Source organism: Physeter macrocephalus, chromosome 2 (genome assembly GCF_002837175.3).
Source record: "Physeter macrocephalus isolate SW-GA chromosome 2, ASM283717v5, whole genome shotgun sequence".
Classification (NCBI taxonomy): Eukaryota; Metazoa; Chordata; class Mammalia; order Artiodactyla; family Physeteridae; genus Physeter; species Physeter macrocephalus.
In genome coordinates this window covers 126,290,620-126,312,463 of record NC_041215.1, presented here as the reverse complement: position 1 = coordinate 126,312,463, position 21,844 = coordinate 126,290,620, and the positions used below count along the sequence as shown (strand labels likewise).

The following is a 21,844-nucleotide window of genomic DNA, read 5'->3' as shown; positions in this document are numbered from 1 at the left end:
GAAAGACACTCGCTGAGTTTTGTTCTTCAGTCTATGGATCAGTTGGGTAGTTTTTCTGGACTGGGCTGGGCTCACTCATGCATCGTGGTCAGCTGTGGGTCAGGTACGTGTTTCTGCTCTTTCATGCTGTGTTTTCTCACATGCTTGGGGGTTGGCTGGCTGAAGGCTGAGGACTCTTGGTTTTCCACCGTATGTATCTCATTCTCCAACAGGCTAGATCAAGTTTGTTTACGTGGTGGAGGTAGGGTTGGAAATAGTGAACATAGCATTCATGGCCTCTTGAGGCTCAGAACTGACACAGAGTTACTTCCATCTCACTCTATCCGTCAATGCAAGATTCAAGGCCAACCCAGATTTAAGGGGTAGGAAATAGACCTTACTTCTTGATAAGAAGCTATTGAAGCACATTGAAAAGAGCACGGATACAAGGAGAGGGAATGATTGGGACCATTACTGTAACTACAGCATCCCAAAGGTGCCAGCCACGTGAAAACATGGAAGAGGGAAAAGGGAATAGCGTTTGGGAATTATGTAGCCATATTAAAATGTTTACTGTTAATCAGGTTCTAAAAGTAAATCTTTTTCATCCACACTTCAGTGAGTGAGCTGCAGAGAACACTCTATCCCCTCTTACATGCCTAGTTCCTACCCATCATGCTAGTACCAAATTTAATATCACTTACTCCAGGAAGCCTGTCTGAATTACCTTCCTTTCAGACAGTGAATAAATCATGTGATTGTTCCCAGCATTTCCTCCTCATATCATTTATAAGACTCTGTTATTTTATTCTCTGTCTTCCCTGCTGGACCAGGAGCTCTGGGGTGGGGGGGGTCTGGTCTATCACGTTTATCTTGCACCCCCAGCACCTAGTCCCTGCATGGCACAGAGTAGATGCTGAATCAACTTTTGTTAAATGAACACAAAGGGAATGAATGACTGAATTAATAGATGAATGAATGTCAAGTTGGGTATTTATTAAAGAAATGTATACATTTGTGGATATTGGTATTTTCTTGTGATACCCACATCCTTGCTAACCTGTTTGTTTGTTTTTTTTTTCCGGTACGCGGGCCTCTCACTGTTGTGGCCTCTCCCGTTGCGGAGCACAGGCTCCGGACGCGCAGGCCCAGCGGCCATGGCTCACGGGCCCAGCCGCTCCGCGGCACGTGGGATCATTCCCGGACCGGGGCACAAACCCGTGTCCCCTGCATCGGCAGGCGGACTCGCAACCACTGCGCCACCAGGGAAGCCCGCTAACCTGGTTTTAAATCCATTCATTGCTACCAAGTAGAAAAGAAACACTGCGAGAAATTAAGATTACTCTTTGATAGCTACGTAAAATGCAGCAAGCAAGTTTTAAAGCCTGCACCTGATACTTTCTCCAAATTTCACAAGTGCAGACTGAAGAGAATCCAAAAATGGCCTTTACACTGGCCAAAAAACTTTGTTGGAAAATGTACAAATAAATGAAGCACAGGTTGTTGCACTTGTAGTGGCCTTATAACCAATTTATACTCTGTGTAACTAAAGAAAACCTTATATTTGCAATTCGCTGAGTTTTCCAAAGGAAATATTCAGTCTTAGTCCTAGAAAAAAAATCAGAGACCTTTCTAGTAAAATTGAAGGGGAACAGAATAAGCCATGGTCTACTAGCTATTACAAGTCAGATTTGTACCAGACATTCCTATACATTTCTGAGTTTAATCCTCATAATAACCTACATGGTGAGATTTCCTTTATCTTTTCTGTAAAGATAGAGAAACTGGGGCACAGCCGTGTTACATAATTTCCTCAAGCTATTAGCACCAAAATGTTAATTTATTAACATTGTCATAAAGCATGATTTACTTTTAAAAAAAGAAAAACTATACCGATTTATTATGGTTTGCCAGGAATTTTTGTTGTAAGTACTGTTCCACAATTCCCAGTCCTGCTTCCCAATGCCTGCTTCTTGCCTGTTTTTCATTCTTGCGGCCCAACTTGTGCACATAGGAGTCTTCCTGGATATGAATATTTTTGAGTTATGGTTGCCAGGAGGTTTATCAGCAAAGTTAGCCAGTCATTCCAGGTTATCAAGTAAAGTATAGTAAATATGTTTCAGAATTTCATAAATCAACTGGTAATTATCAATTTTCAAAGACTAGACTCTTAGGTTCAATTGCAGTTCCCTTTCCTGAATCCTAGCTTTCTGCTGCTTTTCTTAAAGGGTCCCCATTCTGCTAAATCTTCTTCCCACAGATCCACTCTTAGGTCTTTAGCTAACACCCTAACATCTTTGTGATCTTTCCAGTCTTAAAAGGCATGGTTAGAATATGAATTAGCGTAGAAAATGTCTTATGAACCACAGTTTGGGGTGCAGGTGTGCTAAATGTCATGCTGGAGACAGAGCTCTCACCATTCCCAGCAAAACAACCCATGACTCCTTTCTACTTCTCCTGCTACCTTCTTTGTTTAAATTCTGCTCAGTTCAAGGTCCAGCTCAAATGCCACTACTCATAGGAAACTTTCCTTCATTACCACAGACGAGTGAGTCTCTAAGCTCTCCTGCAAAGATACGTGCAAAGGAATCTGGGATCATACTAATAACAAGTATTTATTTAATATTCATTGTATTCCACACACCATGCTAAGTGTGTTAATATGTTATCTCATTTAATTCTCACCTTTAATTTGCAGTAGTATCTATGAATTAGGTACTATTATCATCCATCTTTTGTGGATGAAGGTCAGATTGATGACGGGACATGCCCGATATCATCACTAATAAAAACAGAGTCTGGATTTAAATCCAGATCTTCTGGATGCCCAAACCTCAGTGCTCAATGACTATATTATACTTTATTCATACACTTACAATTAATATAAAATTTCCTCTATTATTCTACAAATGCGGTGTGCAAAAAATGGTGTATTTATGTTTTCTTCAACTAAAATTAAATTCGCATGTTTTCCACTTCTCTGAACTTGTGTGCACAGGACTCCTTGTGGATATGAAGGGCTGACCCATGAATGATGGTGGAAAATGCTTTCCTTCAATGGATCATGAAAAGGCCCAGAACTGTTCTACAGATCAGAATGTACAAGACGGCACCTTTCGTCTTCATCCCACACTGGTAAACAGTGTGGCAAGCTTGGAGTCTGTCTTCCAAGTATTACTATCCCCTTGAAGTATAAAATGCCATATTCTGGAGTTCAGAACCATAAAGCAGAAAGTCCAGCCTCACTGCAAACCCCTTGGAAACTTCAGCCTAACTGTCCTCCCTCCCAATCAGAGACTGGGCCACTTTGCCAGGATTCTGAGAAAGGATTAGGTCACTGGTCCTTACTATTCATGGAATGCCAGACCTCTGTACCTTTTCCAGAATTAAGAAATTCTCCCTCCCTTCTTGACCATCACAGGTCATATGCCTCTTTCTAATCACCCCTCCTGTTCTCAGCATAGCCTTCTCAAGGAGCTGCAGTTTCTAGAAAATAAAAACAGGGGGGCAAGATATTTACTGGCACCTGCTGTTTCTGCTGTAACCCAGCCTCTCTGTGATTCAGGGTCAAATGCATGCCTCCACCAACTGGTCATTGCTTGATTTTACTTTATTTTATTCTATTTTGTTTTGTTTTCTTCTATTTTGCTTTGTTTTCTGTTTTTTTAATTTATTTTTTAAGCTTTTATTTTATATTGTATACTAGTTGATTTACAATGTTGTGTTAGTGTCAGGTGTACAGCAAAGTGAATCAGTTATACATACATATATCTATTCTTTTTCAAATTCTTTTCCCATTAGGTTATTACAGAATATGGAGCAGAGTTCCTTGTGCTACACAGTAGGTCCTTGTTGGTTATCTATTTTAAATATAGTATTGTGTATATGTCACACAAACCAAAAAATGCAAATTGACATCCTTTATGTCTTACTCAGCCAGAGGAAGCAAATTATTTGATTCAATGTTTTTTAAAAAATTAGCTCTATTGAAAAATTGAGAGATTTCATGTTACAGTAATTAAATCTGGGAATTTGGGGTGAGCCTCTCTCATGGCAAGCATCAACTGGTACTGAGTAGCTTCTGTCCCCTTGAGATGCTTCTGTACTTTCCAGGTCACCTGCATTTCCATCATTCCATCCTGATGTTCGTCAGTTTGCAATAGATTTCTTTTGCAATGCCAAAATATTTCTCCAGGTTTATGCTTCTAACAAACGTGGAAATACATAACTTAGACCAAAAGAACTTCAAGTTTCAAGAAAAATGGGGAAAATATTTTCCTTTGTGAGAGCACAGAATAGTTCTATGTATGCAATGTATAAGCAAAACATATATGTTTTGAAGAAGGCACCTCTCCTAATTCACTCACTGATGTTACCTGCCTGTCACCAGGCATCTCAGTTTGCGTCCCATGGTGGACATTCTCAGAGAGCAAAAACACACCAGGCTGAATACACAGAAACTGAGGTCATTTTAAGATTGTCTCATTTATAGTGTTAAGCCAAGGCCTCTGAGTTTACTTCCAAAATTGCTTTTACAGTCAGGCAGGCCTGGCAGGACCAAGTCAGGAGAGGTCTGCCTCAGCCTTTGTTCATCTTCCTCACCCCATGTAGAAAGTTCTCCCTCTATATTTCTATGCAATTAATAATAATAAATGATTTTTAAACAGACCTGATACAATCCTGGTTAAAGACTCAATGTCTCCCATTAAGCCCTCCATCCTTTTTCTAGCCTGCCCTCATTTTTCGTTCTCTGAATGATTTAAAATGTATAGTAAAAACTAGTAAAATGATACATTTAATTATAATCTAATTCATTTATGCTCAATAGTTTTGTGTCATAAAGAAGCATAGTAATATCGTAGAGTGGCAGAGACCATGTTTTATGTTTTATATACCCTATAGTGTGTGTATGTATGTGTGTGTGTTTTTGTCCCCAGAAACTACAACAGAGATGGATACAAGCTTGCAAACTATTTGTTGATTGATTTAGTAATTGAAATCTAAATTTTTATTAATACAATATTACTGGTATAATTTCTACTTTTTCTCATGAGCATTTGGGTTCCAGTCCTCCACCACCGTCAAGACTCTCCCCTGGGGAATCTCTGATTTACTAAACAACGGTGACTTGAATAAAGTGCCACAGCAACCGGTGGCACTCACTGTTAATTAGAACTGAGATCTCCTGACACGCTCAGCCACTTTACTTCAGCATTTCCTCCATTCCTCAAAAGAGCTGTTAAGAACAACCATTTCAAGTGGCTAAACTACTTTTGTTAAAGCCAATAGTCTGTAACTGGTAGCAGCTGGTGTGCCTTTGTATGCGTGTGTGTGTGTGTGTGTGTCTATGTGTATGTGTTAGTGAAACAGAGAGAGAAAGAACCAAAAGCAGAAAGTTGATGGACACAGAGAGGGGGCACTTAAAACTGGAACTGGTGGAACCTTCTTATATCTTGAGCACTAGGTGTGGAGCTGAGTACCTCCTTGTTTAGGGAAGAGGGTTATCGGTCCCAGTTCTAGTGTAGTGTAGGAAGGGGATTCACAGTCCAGTGGCCCCGTGTCAAGGAAACAATAACGAAGTGTGAAGAGAAGAGGGATAAAGAGCAAATACTGACTCACTCTCTTTTGTTCCAGAAACGCAAGTCCAAAATGCTCTCTTCACGTAGTTATTTGCCTAGCCTGGACAAAGGCCATCTCACTGATGAGGATTATTCTTTAAGGAGTACACCATTTGTTTAAAACCCCAAAGGGGAGTGAACTTTAATTTTAATTTAATTGAATTTTTAGAAAATTAAATTAAATTTTAATTTTTAAATTAATTTTAATTTAATTTAATTTTTAGAAAATTTTTAAAAAATTTAAAATTTTTAAATTTTAATTTAACTTTTAGAAAAAACTAAAAAATTTTTATATTAAATTTTAATTTAATTTTTAGAAAAAAATTTAATTATTTAAATTTAATTTTTAGAAAAATTAAAACTACCAATATAACAAATATTTTGCCTTTTCTCCTCTTCCCCTCAAAATGGGAATAAAATAGCCCATTCTCAAGGCTCTGATAACACTTTTCCACTCATACAAAGGTACAAAGTTGCAGAACAGAAAATAACATTTGTCTTATTGGAAGATTATAGGAACATTGTTACCAGACCTATCTGTATAGCTGCAAGTACAAAGGATTCTGGCACCAGGAAGTTTCCAACAACCAGCCACAAGCCTTCCCCTTTTAGTATAAAAAAAGCTGGAATTCTAACCAGGAAAGATGGTTCTTTGGAACACTAATCCACCATCTTCTGGGTCTGCTGGTTTTACAAATAAAGTCACTATTCCTTGCCCCAACACCTCGTCTCTCAATTTATTGGCCTGTCGTGCAGTCAGCAGTAAAAGCTCGGACTCATTAATAATGCTGACGGTCTCTGTCTGAGTAAATGGTCTCCCAGTCAGCCATGCTTGAAGCCTTGGAGTTACCATTGGATCTTTCATGATGAAAACTGAATTATATTATATCTATCTTAAAGATATTCAAATGACTACAAAAGTCCACCACATAATGTTCAAAATCTAACCGTGATGGGGCAGATAACTGTCCATTGCTTATGCAACACCACTCCCTCCCCATCCCTGCAAATAGGCTGTTGATTTCATTTCCAGGTATAAGGCAGAGTTCCCTTGATTTAAGGGACAGAAAGGCCCTCTATAAGCCCGTGGAAATCCCATTCCTCTTCACTCAGTGATTGACCTAGAGGATGTTTCCCAGATTTGGCCAAGTAGATCAAAGAGAGAGTCTGAAGGAGCATGATGCCCAGAAATGTCTCCTCAGCTTGTGATCACAAATATAACCATCAAGGGTAGCAGAAGAGAAGAGTTAGAAGGATAGAAAGTTCCTGGGTCCTCAATGATATCACTAAACATTTAAAAGACTCCTGCCACTGCCTACCTCCAGACCCAGCACTATGGAGAGTTAACAGAAGCCAGTATTACTTTAGCCACTGTTAATTGGTACTCTGTGACTGAAAGCATTTCTGTTTAATGCACAAGGCCCTTCAGGATTCTTGCTGTCTGGTCACCCTACTTTGCAGTTTCTTCAACCCTCCCCAACCCTTCACAGCAAAGGTTCCATCCTGCAGTGTTTTAGATTATCTTTTACAAGGCTGACTTATTTCTTCTGTGTCCGCCAGGTGAGCAGCTCTTGATGGTTCAAGCTCTAGCTCAAAATGTTACCTCCTCAAGCAATGATTACTTTATCTATCCACCAAAAGCCTCTGGCTGTTTTTCCTGAAATCACACCCTACCAAGAAAAATTCATTTCTCCTCTGTGTTGCATATTATTTGTATATAACACATTCTAGTGCAATGATCCATTCATCTGTCTTGCACTTGCCTTTGAGTCCTCAAATATGAGGATGTCTTACTCATCACTGTACTCACAGATCCTAGAACAGTGGCTATTTTACATAATAAACACTCAGCTAATGCTTCTGGATTTTATAAAATACCCGTGGTCACAATAGGAGCAGATATTATTCATGGTTTTTTTTGGATAGAACTGGTACAAACTTAGATAATCATTAAAAATATACTACTAATAAACCTAAAACTAATCACAATTCCCAACTGAATAGTGATGTCAACCTTCTTTGCGAGTGGCTTTTTTTATTTCTACAAAATGCTATTTGTTCCCTATGTTTTTTTATTTCTTTCTGACAAAATGCACAGATATCTTCTTCTCATATACCTATAGATATTTATACTTTACTATCAAAAATATATTTTTAGAGTTCTGCTAAATTCACATAATGTTCCTTCTCTGAGAGTTGAACTCACGCTGTTGATTACCCATATGATACATGATATGCCTCCATCACCAAAGCTTTTAGTTACATTTTCAGTCTGAGGAAGCTGTTGCTCTACCTCTGCCTGGGTATTGCTCTAGAAACATCCCTTCCCCAATATAGAGATCATTCATCCTGTTCCAGCTTTTTTTGTTTCTGTTTTTGTTTTTTTGGCTGTGTTGGGTCTTCATTGCTGCACTCAGGCTTTCTCTCTAGTTGTGGTGCACAGCCTTCTCACTGAGGTGGCTTCTCTTGTTGCGGAGCATGGGTTCTAAGCACGTGGGCTTCTTTAGTTGTGGCTCGCGGGCTCTAGAGTGCAGGCTCAGTAGCTGTGGCGCACGGACTTAGCTGCTCTGCGGCATGTGGGTTCCTCCCGGACCAGGGCTCGAACCCGCGTCCCCTGCACTGGCAAGCGGATTCTTAACCATTGCACCACCAGGGAAGCCCCCCTGTTCCAGTTTTCACTTGTGCGTGACTGTCAGAGAGACCACAGACTAAACTCATGCTAATTGCTTTCCAAGATGAATATCAGAGTTGAAAAAACATTAAAGAATTGGTCTTTTCTTCAGAGCCCTAACACTCTTAAGGAATAGAAATCTGAAAACTACAGGCAGTTGCTTGATTATTTGCTGTTTATTTCAATTGACAGCTCTCTGAGTCCACCATATAGATCAATCAGTTCAAAGCACACATATTCCGCCTTTTAAAAATTGATGTTTAATAATATTTATCTATTAACAATGCAAAATTGCATCACAGATTTTAATTTCAACTTGTGAATTTAAAGGTGTGTTAGATTATAATTTTCCAGCTCTTTTGACCTACAGGGAAACTTAGTACCTTGCCCAATGACCAGTTATTGACTTCAGCTTATTATTGATACATCAAATGTCTCAAAATATTTACTCTCTCTACTGCCTTCATATCGTCTTTGCTACATTTTTATCCTCAATTTTACTTTCTATTCATTTTTCCCAGTTGTCTAGAATTTTTTTGAAGCAAAGGAGGCATAAACTCTAAATTACTTCAACTTTATAAATGAAAACTGCTTTAGATGAGGCCCGAGGATTTTTTTGTTTAAAGAAATTTAGTGCAAGACAGTTGAAGTTGTAAGGGCTGCTGCATTGCACAGCTCTGAAAAGCACCATTCACTTCTCTATCATCCATGTGAAGAATGCTCCCTGTAACGTGCCACATACTGTTACCTCCTTTTGTGTGCAGGGCTACTTACGCTGTCTCTATCAGTAGAGACAGAGATACCTGTGGTTATGGTTTTCTAAGTGATAATTTCATAAAAGCAGTTTCTAGACCCCCGAGGACTTACCGTCCAGGAGAACATTATCTTTCTTACCTGAGCTGTGGTTTCCTGCTAGCAAGGTGGGGCTCACAGAGCATCTTCCAAGTCTACTGGTGACCACAGGTGGCCCAGGTGTTCCATCCCATTCCTGAGCTTTGATAGGCTCTCTGGATGAAGATGCCCCATGATGTCCTCTCTCTTTGTTGTCCAACTTTGGTATTGGTTCCGTGCTGTGGCTTCGAACTTTCAGCTCCTCTGTTGATTCTGTGTATTAACCAGAATTATATTCTGTTAAACAAGAGTCAAATCCTTCCCAGATTCCTTAAATATTAAAGAATGATTTTCTAAAATATTTTTAACATATTTTTGGAAACTTAGACTTGTGTTGAAGACTACATTTAAACAAAACAGGGAAAGATCACATGGGTCTTTTTTCTGAGCTGTGCAGGTTATTAGCAGCAGAAAATAATGATCTCTTCAGAAGTAGAGAACCTTGATGAATATTCAGTATTCTTTAGTAAGTCTTCCCTTGTGCTAATCTTCAAGGAAACTTCATAAGGAGCACTTTACCCTCCCTCTCTTTACTTTCTCATCTTCCCTTCATTCTGCTACCCACTGTGACATGAATTTAGCCCAGCTACTCTACTAAAAGTGCTGTTGCGTAAATCACATAGTGCCTTTTAGTTGGCAAATTAAGAAGACATTTTAAAGCCATTTGATTATTCTTTGATTACTCTCTTATTGATATCTTCAATTTTCCTAGCTTCACTGATGGGCCATCTTCCTGTGGTGTGCTCTCTAACACCATTTCTGTGTCATTCATACCTTTTCTTCCTCCAAGAGTCCCTTACATGTTTTTTGTCCCCAGGGTTCTAGCTTAGCCACTGTTCTCATTCTACATATATTCTTTCTGTGATTTCATCCTCCAGGATTCAACTAGCAATTGTCTGATGGCTAGTGATTTGTAAATAGTTTATCAGAAGTCTGGACCATTCTCCTGAGCTGTAGACTCATTTATCCAACTGCCTACTGGATGAGTCCATCTGGATGCCCCTTAGATAATACAAATTTAATATTCACATACTGTACTGACACCATTTCTTACTAAACTAATGGTTCCTTCTGTCCTGCCAAACATCCAAGCTAGAAACTTACCTGTCTCTTTCTTTACCCTCTACTCTCCAAATCCATCAGTCTGCAAATTCTACAGATTTTATTTCTAAATATCTTGTTTTCCCTTCTGTTGCACTTTGTATCATGTCTACCTCAACTGTTCTGGTTCAAGCTCTAATCATCACCCTTGAATTATTGCAACCTGCCTCCTTGACTCTGTCCTTGACTCCCCAAAATACAAGCTTCGTATACTGCCAAAGTGATCTGTTTAAAATGAAAATCTGATCAAGTGTTTTTTCCAGGGATAGCCATTCTGTAAGGCATGTGCAGAAGTGTTTAAAAGCATATGTAGTTTGGGATTAACAGATACACACTACTATATATAAAACAGATCACCAACAAGGACCTACTGTATAGCACAGGGAACTTTACTTAATATTTTGTAATAACCTATAAGGGAAAAGAATCTGAAAAAGAATATATATATATATAACTTTGTTATACACCTAAAACTAACACAACATTGTAAATCAACTGTACTTCAATCAAAAAAAAATAGCCAATGGGAAAATGTTTTTTAAATAAAATCATTTCCTAATTAAAAAAAAAAGCACATGTAGTAAATAAATATGGTTTAGGAGTGATACCCACTTCCTACATTCAGAACGATGTTATTTCAGATAACTGATGTGATAGCCATTCTGTAATGCACGTAGATAAGGCTTTAAAGACAAAAACAAAAAAATGTAAATCTGTTCTTAATGTAACCCTGACTAAAATCCTTCCAGAATCCCACTGTTACCCACAGAAGTATGTATAAGCTCCTTACAACCCACAAGATTCTCCACCATCTCACTCTTCCCTGCCTCTAACTTTTTTACTTCCTACCTGAACGTTGTATTCAAGAAATATCAATAAATTGGCTGTAGCTTCCTCTTCTCCACTCCACTTCCAACAAAAACTTCCAACAAAAACAACACTGGGTTCTATAGCTACCATATCCTATCTCACCTGCTTTGAATACCCTTACTTACATCCTGTCCTTTAATTGGGGAACACTTTCCTCAGTCAAGGTTACTCAATTTAAGTATCCTTGAAGCCTCCCCATCCCATATATCCAGCCCATGTTGGGATAAAGTCATCTTTGCACTGACATTGTCTTGTATCATTTTTCTGTGTACCTGTTCTTCTTAAAAGACCCGGAGTTCTTTAAAGGCAGGGTCTGAGTTTTGATTTTTGCTTTTTTCTCCACTTGGTGCCTCTAGCTCTTAGCATATTGCTCAGGAGGTATTTAACCAATTCATTTATGGAGTAGTTTTCCCAACTCCTCTGGCATCTTTCTGATGTGTGTAGAAAATACAACATTCTTAATGGAACAAGAGGATCAAGCCAGTGTTACAAATGTACTGAAGTGGCACAGAGCTAATAGTATTTTCAAAAATCTGGTTACCTAAAAATCAGAAGTTGTAAAATTCACCAGGTTGAAAGTTTAATTCAAATAAAGATCTTTGAGAAAGACCATAGTGAAAAATTACAGAAATGGTTCAGAGAATCTGTATTTTGTTTTCTTTGCATGTAAGTTCAAACACTCATCATCTTCAAGCAATGTGATAAGACAGATGTCACACTTTGGTTCCCTATTATCTGAATCTGTGGGGCAGAGACAGAATAGTTTATAATATAGTTAGCAGCTGGGTGAGGGATCTGAGAGGCCCAGCTGGGAGCCTTGGCCATTGTGGCCATAGGGCTGGTGGCCCATGACATTGAGCCCTTGGTTTCTCCACTTGGAGCTTCATTTTGCTTAACTACAGAATGGAGATAATACCAGCCCTGCCTAACTTTCCCAATTTAATTTGAAGGATCCAATAATATCGTACATTTTAAAATATTTTAAAAACAAAACAGGGCCACACATGCAAAAAGTAGCATTCATTTAAAAATTATAGCAATTTGTCATTTATGAATTTATTTATTCTTTCTATATTTGTTTTGGATAATCACTGAGAGACTGAAGATACAGATAGAAAATTGCCAGACCACATAGAAAAATAGAATTCTAGCTGATTATCTACAACAACCAGCCCAGAAAGCCAACCTACATCCTATAATTCAGACTTGTAGAAATTCAGACCACTATCTCTAACAAACAATAACCTGTATAACAATTGGCCCAAAGCAGCCAGGATTTGATTAAAAACTGACAGCTTCCCCAGTTTTGGGCCCTGCTTTTAGCATAGGACCAACCAGAGAAAGTCAAATATGTTCCCCTAACCAATGACATAGGATGTCCTGCTTCTAGTTAGGCTGCCTATAGCTTCCCTATGCCAACAGCCTCCACTGGGGGTGTAACTGAAGCCTTCCCTTTTTCCCACTATAAAGCTTTCCCACTCTTCTCCCTGCCTTGAGTCTCTGCCAAATGTGGTGGCTGACTGCGTTGCTTCAGGAAGGCCTGATGAAATAGCCCTGCATGTTCTCATTTGTTTGCTCTTTGTTTATTTCCACATTGCTATGGTTCCTCCCAGCTCCCAGGTGCTATGCAGTTGTGTAAACACATGTCAAAAATATCATTCTATGAGACAGAACTTAAACCAGGAGGGTAGTCCCATAAGAACAATCTCAGAAAGATCCCTGGACCTGTATATAAGCTTAAGTCCCAGTTATACTGAAATCAAATATAAGTAAAAATATTTTAAACTAATACATTCCAGCAAATAATTACAGCAAGACAATTTAACCAACACTTACTTTTCTGTGCCCTGAGTCAAATGGAATAAAACCAATATCAGAAAAGAACCTCCTAGACTATTTCCAAGCTGTTTATTCACAGTTTCAAAGAAAATGTAGCTCTGGCTTCCAAATGTCACAGCGTCAGAACCTAATGACCCATCTGTTTCACCTCACGTTCTCTTCCAGATTTTAAACTAACCATTGGGATGTTTGCCTTATTATCGACCTCTATCACACACACACACACACACACATACACACACAGAGTCTTCTACCACTGGTATTGAAATTAACCAAACTAAAAAAAAAATGCTCTAATTTAACACTGGGTCCAATGCTGTTCCTGCAGGTTCGGACACTATTTTAAATATGAAAGGCTGAGGATGTCAAAGTCTCCCCACCAACCTCAGCTTCTTTGTTCTCATTCAACTTACTCGCATACACACATTTAGGAAGTGTCATTTAGGTCTCAAATCTCAACTAAATAAAAGTCCAATACAGCTTTGGGAACAAAAAGGAGTCTTTTTCTTTTTTTTTTTCTTCTTTCTTTGTTTTCAAGTCCCGGAGGTTAGCCTTCAGTGAGTTTTGGCAGGTATATCTAGAGAAACCTGAACAAAAGGTTTGCAGAAATCATGCTACTCAGACTTGTGCCAGTGTACCTTCACATCCTAAATAGAAGGCAGAGCTGAAAGATCTGTAAGAAAATCATAAATGTATTATTGAGCATTTTATTGGGGAATCAACCAGGTATCCCGTGGATAATCAAGAAGAGCTTCCTACAAAATGCATTTTCTAATTAAAATAAATACAAAAAACTTTAAAATAGCTGTTGAAAAGAGACCAGTGGAAAGTGGACAATTAGACTAAGAAATTCATACAATAAGACGTATTGAAAACTCAGAGAAATCTATTCAGAGGAATAAGGATGTGTTTATCCATATCCATATATCTCAATGTTTTCTTAAAGCCTGTTGAAAACAAAAATTGATTTTAGTAACAAACTTTCCTGAACAAGATCAATCTTAGGTACCATGGTACATTTTTCTTTTTAAACATTTTTATTGGAGTATAAATGCTTTACAATGTTGTGTTAGTTTCTGCTGTATAACAAAGTGAATCAGCACTACTTACAATAGCCAGGACATGGAAGCGACCATGGTACAATTTTACGTGGAAACTAAGTTCTTTCAGTGTTCACAGTTAAGCCCCAGTTTGTAGCACTGGGCCAACTACGAAGAAGCTGCTCATCCTCTACCATGGAGTGTTGACTATTGATCTAAAATCTGATTCTCACATTGAAATCTGATCTTGCTATGAAAAAAACATATATTATTGTATTGCATTTGTCTTTCATATTGTGCATTTTACGTAGCACTGTCTTAAACTTTTTACAGTGTTTAGGTTGAAGACGGATAAGTAAGGATAAGAGACCAGGAGTCATCTTTTTATGACCAACATATTCTCTACAGGATGCCAATCCATCACACTTCATGCTGTGAAGTCCTTTCTCAAAGTTTTCCCATTTCCTGCTGCTTATGCTGTCTCTGAGTCTGTATTTGTCTCTCCAGCTTCTAAGTCGTTCCTCTCTCTCTGTTCCTGCCCTGGGCCACCTACAATCACTTGGCTCCCCAGGTGGGTGTCATGGCTTTCACCGTCAGATCTGCTGCCCACCAGATATTGACTTTTCCCAGAGTCTTTGATTCTCTCTTCCTCATCAACATACACTCTCTCAACAATGAAACAGTACTGAGGACACTTATAAATCTCCACGACCTAAAAATCCCTCTCAAGTTCTAGAGACAAAGAAAACAATTTGCAGTGATGGACCGTTACATATGGCTGTCTGGGGAACTACAACCGATTAAAAATGTTTTATCCTCTCTCCAAAGTTGTTTCTTTTTTTTTTTGGCTGGAAAGATCATGTAATTACTGATTTAGATGTCTGGTCTCCCCACCAGACCATACGCTTCTTAAGACTAAAGACTTCATGTTTCATGTTGGTACTTAATACCTGATATCAGTGAAAATCAACTGAATGAATGCATCATCCCTGCTTCTTCACTCAGGACAGTGAGCCTATTAGCTTTTACCCCTGGGTGTAACCTTATCTTAGGCCATGACTCGCAGCCTTCCCTTCAACCTTTCCAATCTCACCAAGCACATGGGCCATGGCATGAACCAATAACCCTCACTGACAAACATAAGCTAATTACTGTAGCCAAAATTATTTTTTTGTTAACCCATACATGTTTCTAATTGACTTGCGAATGATAGACCAGAAAACAAGTGATCTACCTGGGACAATTAGTATTATTTGGACATATGAGCAGTAACACTGTTTTCTTGGGGGACATAAGACTGCATTCTCCTTTCTTCTTTTTTTTTTGCAATATTTAAAAGGATTAATTTACCTTGTCATTTAATTACTTCTATGAACATCTACATGATTCAGATGACTTAGACAAGAGGCTTTTATATTTGTGGTCTGTGACTGCTGTCGTACTAAAAATTTCACACTTTCACATAGGGGTCCCTTGGTTACAAAATATGGACTTAATTGTGCCTGGTAATAGGGGGACCAAAGCTCATGTTGCTGATGAGAATTCGAGCTTCCTACGGATGTAAAGAATGCTTCAGAATTGTCCCCTCATAGCGGTATAGTCATCAAGATCAAAGTCTCTCTATTCTATTCCAACTGCTGAACCATGGAAATAATGAAAGGTGATCAAGGCAGATTAATTAGGCAGAAAAGACAACACATTTGAACTCTAAAGGAGGCACTGCACTAAACTGCATTATCAGATGGGTATTAGAGCTGAAAGAGACCTCGGAAATCCCAGGCACAACAGCTCATCAAAAGCAAGGTGTGAGTGTATGTAATTGCTGATGGTCCGCCTGCCTTTGAGAGGGTAGCTCCAGGAAGGGGGAGTTCCCATCTCATGGGAAAGCTGGACACAACTGAGAACATATTTAATTGCTGGAAAGCTTTTATACAGTGCTCAAGTTGGCCTCCCTCCAAGCACCACTATTTGTTGGTTGTTGGTCGTCCTGTTTCTGGAACTACTCAGAGAACTAGTCTAATTCTGTGTTTAAGTAAACACCCTTTAGAATCCAGAGTGAGGGAGTCTGTCTCCCCTTGGTCATGTCATCTTCAGAATATAAGTCTAGAACTCTCGCTCTCCTGGTCACCCTGGCCTGGACAATAATTGCATGGGATGGTGTCTTTTAAAACTGCGGTGTCTAGAGCTGATCAGAGCCAGACAGCTTGACATGGTTTACCTACGAGTCCAGGTGGGAGCTGGGGTCCTCCCCTTGCACTTCCATTTTTCCACCTCCTGAGTCCCCAGAGAAAAGAGGGCAAAGGCTCCCCTGTCTGAACAATGAAAGGGCACCAGGGAGCAGGGGCAATTTTTAAATTTTTTATGATTGCTTCTCTCATGTGAACTTTGTCATTTGGGGTCAGTTATGTCGATTCCAACATCTAAGGGATGCCTTCTCTTCAAATATATACAGAGAAAGAAAAATAGCTCAGGTATCTAGAGATTCCACGGTTTGAAAGAAAATCAGAAAGAAAATCCAGGTTTGTGTTCAGAAGGCAAATAAAGTAAAACCTTGGTTTTAATAAAATAGATGAGGTACATTATTTAATAAATAATAAAACAGATGAGGCACATGGAAGTACAATAGACTGCAAAGAATCCTAATCATTTGACACATTTAAAAACAGCTCAGAGCTTTTACACAACTTGCTCAAGGTCACACAAATGACAATTAGTAAAAACCTGATAAAGGTTTCCTGACCACCACCCAGCAGGTAACTCTCACCCTAAGACATAGGAATTCACATGCTGACTTATATTCAAAAGTTATTTTTTCACGGTTGCAGAGGATGACGCTTATTCATAGGGCAGAAAAATAAATAGAATTTGAAAGGCCATGTTTGGTCTTCAAAAACTCTCAACCAAATGTCCACAAGATTTAACTACTCGCTTTTATTTTTCAAGAGATTTTCTCTACCTAAAAAACCTTCACCGAAGTCATCAGGCATAGCTCAAATGTTGACATATTTTAGTAACACTTTCTTTAAGAAATTCTAGTATTGCAGGGTGACGAGAGACAATTTGCTCAAAGAACACAATCTATATTTTTCTTTGTTCTCCTAAGGCAGAAGCCAAGAGGACCTGTGGGCAAAGACTAATTAGATGCTGACCAAACTGTTTGTTCTCTCTGAGCACCTAGAAAAATCATACTTCCCAGTATTCCTTGCAGTCAGGGAGAGCCATACAACTGATTTCTGGTCACTAGAATGTGAGTGGAAGTGATGTATGCCACCTCCAAGTCTGGTCCTAAAACTTCCCACAAAACCTCATCCTCTTGCATCCCCCTCCCGCTGCTTGGGATTTTCTGAGGTCCTAGATGCTGGAAAAGTCATCAGAGGGAAAATCCCCAATAACTAAGGGGAGAATAGCCCATTTTCCACTGAGCCCATTAATTCATTGTCACATGTCTGTGACATATGTGGTGGCCTGTGACATGAACAAGATATAAATTGTATTCTATTAAGCCACTGAGGTTGTGGAGTTGTTTGCTATAGCAGTTGGACTACTCTACCACAGATTTCAATAGATAGTATTTCTCATTTTCTCTCCTGTAAAATATATTCTAAATATAAAATCCTTGGTAATTCCCTGATGGCCCAGTGGTTAGGACTCAGCGCTTTCATTGCTGGTGCCCGGGTTCAATCCCTGGTTGGGGAAATAAGATCCTGCAAGTCCCACATGGCGTGGCCAAAAAATAAATAAATAAATAAATAAATAAATAAATAATAAATATAAAATTCTTGAGTTTCTAGTGAGGACAACATTTGTACTGGCATACTGACCGAAAAAAGAAGGGCAGAGAGGTAAGGTAAATTGCCAAATATGGTAAAGGAATTCAGCAAGCAATGCTTCTCTCTTAGCTCTAGTTATAATAAAAACACTTTATAAAACTGATAAATACATCTTTATTGAGGATGCAATAGACATTTTAAACACTATGGCTTCAGTAAGTATGTGCTGAATGTACAAGTGGATGAGCGTCTGAAATCATCCTTCAAACAGCTTATATATTTTATTGATATTAATTTGAATGAAGATGTCATCCAATTTTTTTCCAAATAGTTTTTCATCCAAAAGAGTAGCAAAAACAAAATCTCTAAGAAATAATTTAAAAAATAAGATTATTTTTTAAATATCCACAAAGAAAATATTGACCATTTCTTCAACATAAAAATAATTTAGATATAAATAGATACATTTAGAAAAAATTCTAAATAAATTAAAATATTTTTCTCAGAACTATCAAAGCAGTAAACCATTGTGGAATGGGGTTGAGATGATCTGGAAGCCATTCTCAGGTCAGTTCAATAAAACAACTCTCTTGAGCCTTGGTTTTTTTCAGATAAAATTATAGATTTGAAATAAATTATTTCTAAGTGTCCTTCTAAGTCTAAAATTTTATACCTCTATGATACTAAAGTTCCTACTAAAAGCAAAATAGTTCATGAGGTTTCAATCCTATCATTATATCTGTTCTAAAATATTTATTTCCACTTTATATTTCAGTGTTTTACATTCTTGAAGGTGATTTTTGTAGTTCAATAATTCCTCTTCCAAACAAAACACAGTAAACTATAAAATAAATAAGAGAACGTGAGCTCTTAAAAAGCACCAATGATTTGTTTAGGATCACCAGCAAACCCAGAATCCAATTTTTTTTCTTAACACTTGATTAGAAGAAAATAAGTGTCCTGGTATAAAAAATACAGATAATACCCTCAATGTTTTCCCTTGTCAGTAAAAAGGAAAGTGAATGTTTCCTAGTCACTACTGGAAAGGCGGCAATGCCAGTTACAAACAATGTCTTATAACACCAGCAACAGCATTTTGGATTAAGCTTCTGTGTAATCGGTGGCTGCACTATTTATTTTTAAAATGTATCATACAATATAAGATCACTTTTAAGGACATTTCCAAATCTCAAATACTATGATGTTATTTACATTTTATATGATTGAGTTTCACATCTTTTATTTGGAGCAAATTTAAATAAAGACAGTGTCACCCTTAGCCCTAGGCAACCAGGGCCCCTGTCCTGGGCACTGAACTTAGGAGATTCTCATTTTGATCCTCCTCCTGATGCACCCTCACCATGGGGCAAGGAGTCTAGGAGGCCAAGAGCCTGTGTGCATCCAGAACCTGCATCCTCTCCTTCTAGACCTTTCCTCATGCACCCTGAACACCAGATCTTCCTGCGTTAATAGTCCCAAGCTGGTTTCCAGGCTCTTTCCTTGAGTCTGTCTTCCCCCAGACTGATCTGAACAACGAACTCCCAGCCTGACAAAATAGCACAAGCTAATACTTTCAAACAAAGGGTAGAGAGGAACGATGTTTTAGGTTCTATAACACATTCAGACCGTCTAGAAAAAAGGCTTTATATTAGGAAAGAATGGGACCTGAATTTACATAGAAAGGGAGAAACAAATTAAGGAGGGTTTTGAGTGACAGGTTTCAGAGTTTGTACTTATTTTTGAGGAGTAGAGTATGGTGATGTCGTCAGTATTAAAGGAAGATTCTCCCGGGAGAAGTGTGCAAGAACCAGGAGGACGAAGTGTAAGGAGTTATCCCAGGGCCAGTGGCTTATTATCAGCACCATCTTATCTCCGGGCATATGAAATCCCCAGAACTCCTGATGTCACTACCTTAACATTCTGATGTCATCAACTTCTTAAACATCCTTTTCACTGTATCCTACAGACATAGACACAAAGGTGCAGAAATATAAAATATTTAGTTGCATGTCTTTTTATAAACAATTTTTAGTGTTTGCATCCAATGCAGATGAACCTGTGACTATCAACCAGAATGGAGATCGTTTTTTTTTTGGCTAGGAATTCAAAATCTATCATCTGTTTAATGACAAGATAATCATTTTTTATTAACCAACCTCATTGTCTGGTCTTAATCTGATGTCAAGATGTAGAGAGAGAAATATCAGACAAGGTTACGTTGAGATTTCATTAAATAACTGCCCTGAACCCAGAGTCAATTCTCTGCATATTAAAAATGGAACATAATTAGGGAAAGTGTCCTTATTGTTCGACAATCCTTTTTACTTCAAAATAGCGCAGAAAATGCAAACGTCTCCCTATAATTTACCACATTAAATATTTATGCCCACAGCTCTCTACAGCCCCCATAATGCCAATGGTGGCCTTTTTGTTTTTCTTTCCCATTTAAAATGACAGGGCTGCAGCTCATCTTACCTCCCTCTACCTCTAGTTCTTCACGTATTCGATAGAGAAGCTACCAATAAAAATCTCTCAGTGGGACAAAAAGAACACTAAAATACTTGACAATTCTAAAATAAAGAGTTTTAGGGTTATAAAATCTTTAAACCTGGATCAGTCACACATTTTTGGCTTAGGATGTTTTAAGATATCTACATTTTTGACAAATTCCAAAATCATATGCAACCAATTATAGAAGACCTGACACTAGTGTCATGCTTAAGTAGGACACAAGGCAGCAAATTAACATAAACCTAACAATCTAAAAAAGAATCTTCTTGAAGAAAGGAGGCTGTAGGGACATGAACATATGTGAGCTTTACATTTTTCTCCTCCTACTGTCCCAGTCACAGTAGTACTGAATAGAGACGGGCATAGTACAAAGATGTCTGGATTTAATTATTTGGGAAACTTGACCCTGGTAATGGTTCTGCCATCATACAGGTGACAATTGGGTATGTTGTTTACTTTCTCTGCTTCTGTGTACTCATGTCTAAAGGGATTTAGACCACAGCATCTCTAAGATACTTTTTGGATCTGAAATTCTACGGGAAAAAAAAGAAGAGGCCAAAACTTAAAATCTGACGCTTTGTTTCCTCAGTTTAAAGTGAAATGGGATTCGGGTGCACCTAAATACATTACAGAAATGTTACTTGATGAAAGTGGCCCGCTACTGAAGGACAATGTTCTTAAAACGATAATTTTGGCCTGCTTTAAAGGGATTTTCAAACTAATTAATGACAGCTTAGCATAGGACAGAAGAGGGGTGGTTTTACATACAACATATCCTTAGGTGCTGCTGACAGCATGAACAATCACACAGCCAAAATGCAGAAGAAACGATGTCAAGTCCGAGGGGAAGTAACAACGGTATGTGCAGAATAAAGAAACCATGGCGAGAATTTTGAGTTGCCCTTTTATGAGATATTCAAGAGGATTTGGCTTTATGAGCAGAACCACTGCTTACTAAGGCCATTGGGAGAAAGTAGACCAACTATCTACTGGACGCAAGGAATCCAAATTAACTTTTTCTTCTATAGGAAACAAAAATGTGGAATTCTATTGAGGCCTCTACCGTTTGTCTCTATCTAGTTTTTAAATGGTTGTGTCAGAATAACCCTTCGAACAACAGGAAGGAAAGAATGACTAGAAAGATCCAAGTAATACTCTTGTTACCAGACATCTAAAGATTGGGAGGACTTCTGTAATGTAGAACATTTTTATGTGTCCTCAAGACTGAGTTAAAGTGCACAGGAAATTACTATTAGACGTTTGGAATCAAAACTGAAGTTCCTGTTGCATGGGTTATTGCCACATTGTACAGAAATGGCCTGGATGTTGTTGGAGGATATAAAATCAGTACTAATAATGCAGTGCATGGATTCATACCAGCAATTTGGAAACCAAGTGCAGAGGGTTCATACCTCTTAATGCCACCATCTGGGAAGTCCCAGCCACAGCATTTTACAGTGTAAACGGAGTCGTCTTTGCATTATGAGACCCTGGGTACCAGTTCGGACTTAGCCCCTAATTAACTGTGAGGCCTTGAGCAAATCACTTTCCCCT

General features: G+C 38.4%; 1 protein-coding gene across 1 annotated transcript in view; it reads right to left on the bottom strand.

Annotated features, from left to right (window-relative positions):
* NYAP2 (neuronal tyrosine-phosphorylated phosphoinositide-3-kinase adaptor 2) overlaps nucleotides 1-21,844 on the bottom strand; it is a 256,629-nt gene that overhangs the window by 66,009 nt on the left and 168,776 nt on the right. Inside the window, exon 4 of the mRNA XM_024124654.2 lies at nucleotides 9,163-9,372. Coding sequence (XP_023980422.2) covers nucleotides 9,163-9,372 — 210 coding nt within the window. The remainder of the gene's footprint in view (nucleotides 1-9,162; nucleotides 9,373-21,844) is intronic.